The sequence below is a fragment of the Oncorhynchus kisutch genome, linkage group LG28 (assembly GCF_002021735.2).
Source record: "Oncorhynchus kisutch isolate 150728-3 linkage group LG28, Okis_V2, whole genome shotgun sequence".
NCBI lineage: Eukaryota > Metazoa > Chordata > Actinopteri > Salmoniformes > Salmonidae > Oncorhynchus > Oncorhynchus kisutch.
This window is the reverse complement of record NC_034201.2, coordinates 25,041,008-25,047,119: the sequence shown is the minus strand read 5'-3', so window position 1 is coordinate 25,047,119 and position 6,112 is coordinate 25,041,008. Positions and strand designations below refer to the sequence as shown.

Genomic DNA, 6,112 nt, shown 5'->3' with positions numbered 1-6,112 from the left:
GATTTAGGGTTGGAATTTGAAGCAAGACTCAAGGACTGGCCTTCGGGTGGGACAACAAATAGTTGCCATCAGAACAGATGAAGTGGAATACCTTTGCTTTAAGAGTTTAATTAATTTAAGTATAAATAACATCTTCTGAAGCTTCAGGTACAGGCTGGTACAGTCCCTGATAATGGGGACTTTGAAATGTCCATATGACTGTCAGTCACACCACGAGAGAACATTTAATGCTCTCCCAATAAGTTGAATATTAAAATCCATTGGCCTTTTTAAAATGTAACCATTGAACATTTTCGATTTACATATGGTAAAACAGCAAGTGCAACTGATAGCCATCCAAATGAGCCTAAGCAGGGATGGATTACTGTTAGTAGCTACTATCTTGTCTCATCAGTACAACTCCCGTACGGGCTCGGGAGAGATGACGGTTGAAAGTCATGCGTCCTCCGATACACAACCCAACCAAGCCGCACTGCTTCTTAACACAGCGCGCATCCAACCCGGAAGCCAGCCGCACCAATGTGTCGGAGGAAACACCGTGCACCTGGCAACCTTGGTTAGCGTGCACTGCGCCCGGCCCGCCACAGGAATCGCTGGTGTGCGATGAGACAAGGATATCCCTACCGGCCTAACCCGGACGACGCTAGGCCAATTGTGTGTCGCCCCACGGACCTCCCAGTCGCGTCCGGTTACGACAGATCCTGGGCGCGAACCCAGAGTCTCTGGTGGCACAGCTGGCACTGCAGTAAAGCACCCTTAACCACTGTGCCACCCGGGAGGCAGGAAATGTGCTTTAAAACAGCAAAATCTTCCCAGACTCATGTCAAAATGTGAACAAAAGCATGAGATAAGCTATAAAACAGCAAAAAAAAAATCTCTGCCCCATGGCAGAAAGTGTAGAATTGCAGGAAAATAGCTTTAAAACGGCAAAAAAATGTATTAGCCTCATGACAAATGTGTAGAATAGCGTTATAAATGCCCGGAGGTCAGTGCCCCAAATGCGGTAGTCTGGCCTGAGCCTCAGCTGAAGTGTAACATAATAGAGCATTCAACCTCAGTCCCCACTCCCAGGGTGCATTGTCTATCCTGGACAGCCAACTTGACACTAGACAGGGAGAAAATGCCCCCCTGTGCTGCAAATATTACATTTTCAAAAACTGTGTGCTTTTCATTCAGTTACAACACTGACATAGTTCTCTTAAACACTGGCCTACTAGCATCAGCCAGGTTGAAGAAATGTAGATATGAGGGGACAGTTTGTTTGAGCAGGGGAAGTTCAATTTGTTGACACATTGTTGACCTTTTTTTTCCTTTTAAAAAAAAAATGTAAACCTTGTAAACTTTTGAAACTACAGACAATAATGGGTTCAAGCCAGGTGACCAGCTGGTGGAGTGTTTATTTGGTCCCATATTTTTGGCTTTGGATTGGAAATGTTCACAACTGCTACCTAGATTGTGATGTGGGTGAATATTTCAAAGTCACTGTTAAAAAGTTGCTGACGTGATATATTATATGATCGTTGTCTGTAAAACGAGCTATAGATAAACTCATTCTGTTACCTTTGGTCAAAAGCAAGGGACGTGCAGTTATGAAACTGTCTTGGACTTCAACTGCTAACACTATTTTATCACCACATAGGCTGCACACAGCCAGACCAATTCTGATCTTTTGCCCATTTATTGGCAAAAGAGCTGATCTGATTGGCCAAAAGACCAATTAATGGAAAAAGATCAGAATTGGTCTGCTTTTAAACACAGCCATATAATGTCATATACAGTGCATTCGGAAAGTAGTCAGATCCCTTCCCCTTTTCCACATTTTGTTAGGTTACTGCCTTATTCTAAAACTGATTAAATAAAACTTTTCCCTCATCAATATACACATACATTATGACAAAGCAAAAACAGGTTATTATCAATTTTTGCAAATCTAATAAACCTAAAAAACAAATACCTTATTTACATAAGCATTCAGTCCCTTTGCTATGAGACTTTAAATTGAGCTCAGATGCATCCTGTTTCCATTGATCATCCTTCAGATGTTTCTACAACTTGATTGGAGTCCACCTGGGATAAATTCAATTGATTGGACATGATTTGGAAAGGCACACACCTGTCTATATAAGGTCCCACAGTTGACAGTGCATGTCTGAGCAAAAACCAAGCCATGAGGTCGAAGGAATTGTCGTTAGAGCGTCGAGACAGGATTGTGTCGAGAAACAGATCTGGGGAAGGGTACCAAAACATTCATGCAGCATCCCCAAGAACACAGTGGCCTCCATCATTCTGAAATGGAAGAAGTTTGGAACCACCAAGACTCTTCCTAGAGCTGGCCGCCAGGCCAAACTGAGCTATCGGGGGACAAGGGACTTGGTCAGGGAGGGGACCAAGAAACCGATGATCACTCTGACAGAGCTCTAGAGTTCCTCAATGGAGATGGGAGAACCTTCCAAAAGGACAACCATCTCTGCAGCACTACCATTCAGGCCTTTACGGTAGCGTGGCCAGACGGAAGCCACTCTTCAGTAAAAGGCACATGACAGCCTGCTTGAATTTTGCCAAAAGGCACCTAAAGGACTCTCAGACTATGAGAAACAAGATTCTCTGGTCTGATGAAACCAAGATCGAACTCTTTGGCCTGAATGCCAAGCGTCACGTCTGGAGGAAACCTGGCACCATCCCTACGGTGAAGCATGGTGGTGGCAGCATCATGCTGTGGGGAAGTTTTTCAGCGGCAGGGACTGTGAGACTAGTCAGGATCGGATCAAAGTACAGAGAGATCCTTAATGAAAACCTGCTCCAGAGCTCTCAGGACCTAAGACTGGGGCGAAGGTTTACCTTTCAGCAGAACAACGACCCTAAGCACACAGCCAAGACAATGCAGGAGTGGCTTCGGGACAAGTCTCTGAATGTCCTTGAGTGGCCCAGCCAGAGCCCGGACTTGAACCCGATCAGAGAGACCTGAAAATAGCTGTGCAGCGACGCTCCCCATCCAACCTGACAGAGCTTGAGAGGATCTGCAGAGAAGAATGGGAGAAACTCCTCAAATATAGGTGTGCCAAGCTTGTAGCGTCATACCCAAGACAACTCGAGGCTGTAATCGCTGCCAAAGGTGCTTCAACAAAGTACTGAGTAAATGGTCTGAATACTGTAATATAATGTATATTTTTGCGAAAATCTCTAAAAACCTGTTTTTACTTTGTCATTAAGCAGTATTGTGTAAATTGGTGAGGGGAAAAAAAACAATTTAATCCATTTTAGAATAAGGCTGTAACGTACATTTTTTTGAATACTGAATACTTTCAAATGCACTGTATATAAACAATGCCAATCAAGATTGTAAATTAGAAGGACAGGTAATTACCAGAATGTCTGTTCGTTGCATAAACTAGAAGTTCAAATCCCAACTGACTATTTTAGGCCTAAAATAATTTGAAGCAAGTTTGGGCGGAAGAACCTAACCAAACCCAGCCAGACTGGAATGAATTACACTTAACAGGTATGGTGGAGAACCTTATAACTGAAGCATAGGCACATTGGTGAACACCAAACCTCTTCTACTGTACTTCAAAGAGACTGAACCCATCCAGTGGGGTCACACATGCAGCACATTGGACCACAGTAGAAAGGTGTGATTCTCGCTCCCCTATGTTCTCCACTGTGACATGTGAGGCTGGGCCCCCAATACTTTAAACAGTGCATTGTGGTCCTTGGCTGGCAGTGCCATGTAACCGAATGGCTTCTAAAAACCTATTCCATTCGGGTTCAGTTAAATGATACACATGCCATACACACAGTATCTAAATACAGTATTTACAGGTTAAAATAACGTTTTGTAGTTTACAATATATCTTTGATTACCCAAGTGCCACATCTAACATTGGTGAATAATGTACTACCACACATAAATAAGAATACCTAAGTCAGACTAAATGTTAAAAAACAACGTTTTGAAACACACTCAGAAAAATAAGTAGTGCAATAAATGCAATGAATGGTAGCCAAGAAATTTGGTCCAAGGGGGCTTGTTAACCAATAGCCTCCAGCAACACTGTACAAGAGAGTTAATTGATCATTCTGATGACACTAAAACCTCCTGACTCAAACTGTACGTGGTATTAATTAAAACACGGTATTGTTCATTAAAAACACATCTAGAAAAATAGTGCATTTTAACACACCCTAGTTAAACACCAGACATCTATTTAAACACCAAACATATATTTTTTTTTATGAAAAAAAAAGTAATCCTTCACCTATTTTGAAAGTGTGTGTATGAAGGTGTTTGTGTGTGAGTGTGTCGATAGTGCACAAACACACTTGTCCTCCCGTCCTGTCCTGTGACCTATAGAGGCCACGGTTCAGGGGTCAGGGGTTGAGTTTCAGATGAGGACCTCCACCATGTCGTTGTCCAACTCCTGTTGGGAGGCTGATGGGGTCTGGGGGTGGGACTGCACAGGGGCGCGCCTTTCCAGGGTACTGCTATGGAACACAGGCACATCTACAGACAAATAGGGAGAAGGTTAATCAACTGATCAAAGGGAATGTCTACCCCCAAAACAAAGACATCATAGTCCCCAATTCCCATATAGATCACTACTCTTGACCAGAGCCACATACAGTGCCCTCAGAAAGTATTCATACCCCTTGACTTATTCAACATTTTGTTGTTACAGCCTGAAATCAAAATTGATTAAATAGTTTTTTTCACCTCACCCATCCCCTACACACAATACCCCATAATGACAAATGAAAAACATGTTTTTAGAAATTGCAGCAAATTTATTGAAAATTAAATACAGAAATATATAATTGACATAAATGTAATACTTTGTAGAAGCACCTCGGGCAGCAATTACAGCTGTGAGTCTTTCTAGGTAAGTCTCTAAGAGCTTTCCACACCTGGGTTTTGCAACATTTGGCCATTCCTCTTTTCAAAATTCTTCAAGCTCTGTCAAATTGGTTGTTGATCATTGCTAGACAACCACTTTCAGGTCTTGCCATAGATTTTCAAGCAGATTTAAGTCAAAACTGTAACTCAGCCATAATGGAACATTCACTGGCTTCTTGTAAGCAACTCTGTTGTGTAGATTTGGCCTTGTGTTTTAGGTTATTGTCCTGCTGAAAGGTGAATTAATCTTACAGTTTTTTGGTGGAAAGCAGACAAACAGGTTTTCCTTGAGGATTTTGCCTGTGCTTAGCTCCATTCGGTTCATTACAAGCATACCCATAACATGATGCAGCCACCATTAGGCTTGAAAATATGGAGAGTTGTACTCGGCAATGTGTTGTATTGTATTAGCCCCAAACATAAAACTTTGGATTCAGGACAAAAAGTTAATTGTTTTGCCACATTTGTTGGAGTATTACTTTAGTGCCTTGTAGCAAACAGGATGCACATTTGGAATATTTGTATTCTGTATAGGCTTCCTTCTTTTCACTCTGTCATTTAGCTTAGTATTGTGGAGTAACTACAATGTTGTTGATCCACCCTAAGTTTTCTCCTATCATGGCCATTAAACTCTGTCACTGATTTAAAGTCACCATTGGCCTCATGGAGAAATCCCTGAACGGTTTCCTTCTTCTCAGGCAACTGAGTTAAGAAAGACACCTATATCTTTGTAGTGACTGGGTGTATAGATAGACCATTCAAAGTGTAATTAATAACTTCACCGTGTTCAAGGGGATATTCAATGCCTACTTCTACCAATAGGTGCCCTTCTTCACGAGGCATTGGAAAACCTCCCTTGTCTTTGTGGTTGATTCTATGTTTGAAATTCACTGCTCAACTGAGGGGCCTTACAGATAATTGTATGTGCAGGGTACAGAGATGAGATAATCATAAAAAATCCTGTTAAACAGTGTGACTTGTTAATAGTGACTCCCCATCCCGCATGCGGGAGCGTAATCATCGCCTGACACTAATTAGCATAACGCAACGGACATAAATATTCCTAGAAAATATTCCTGTTCATGAAAATCACAAATGAAATATATTGAGACACAGCTTAGCCTTTTGTTAATCACCCTGTCATCTCAGATTTTCAAAATATGCTTTACAGCCAAAGCTAGACAAGCATTTGTGTAAGTTTATCGATAGTCTAGCATAGCA

The 6,112-nt window shown here is 41.9% G+C and overlaps 1 protein-coding gene across 5 annotated transcripts in view; it reads right to left on the bottom strand.

The window, feature by feature from the left end:
• Nucleotides 1–917: 917 nt before the first annotated feature.
• The window catches only part of LOC109873192 (angiomotin), a 63,608-nt gene continuing 58,413 nt past the window's right edge, over nt 918–6,112 (bottom strand). For all 5 annotated transcript variants that reach the window (XM_031807591.1, XM_020464780.2, XM_020464781.2 and 2 more), the window contains one exon: nt 918–4,501. In XM_031807591.1, the coding sequence (XP_031663451.1) occupies nt 4,383–4,501 (119 nt within the window). In that variant the 3' untranslated portion in view covers nt 918–4,382. The remainder of the gene's footprint in view (nt 4,502–6,112) is intronic.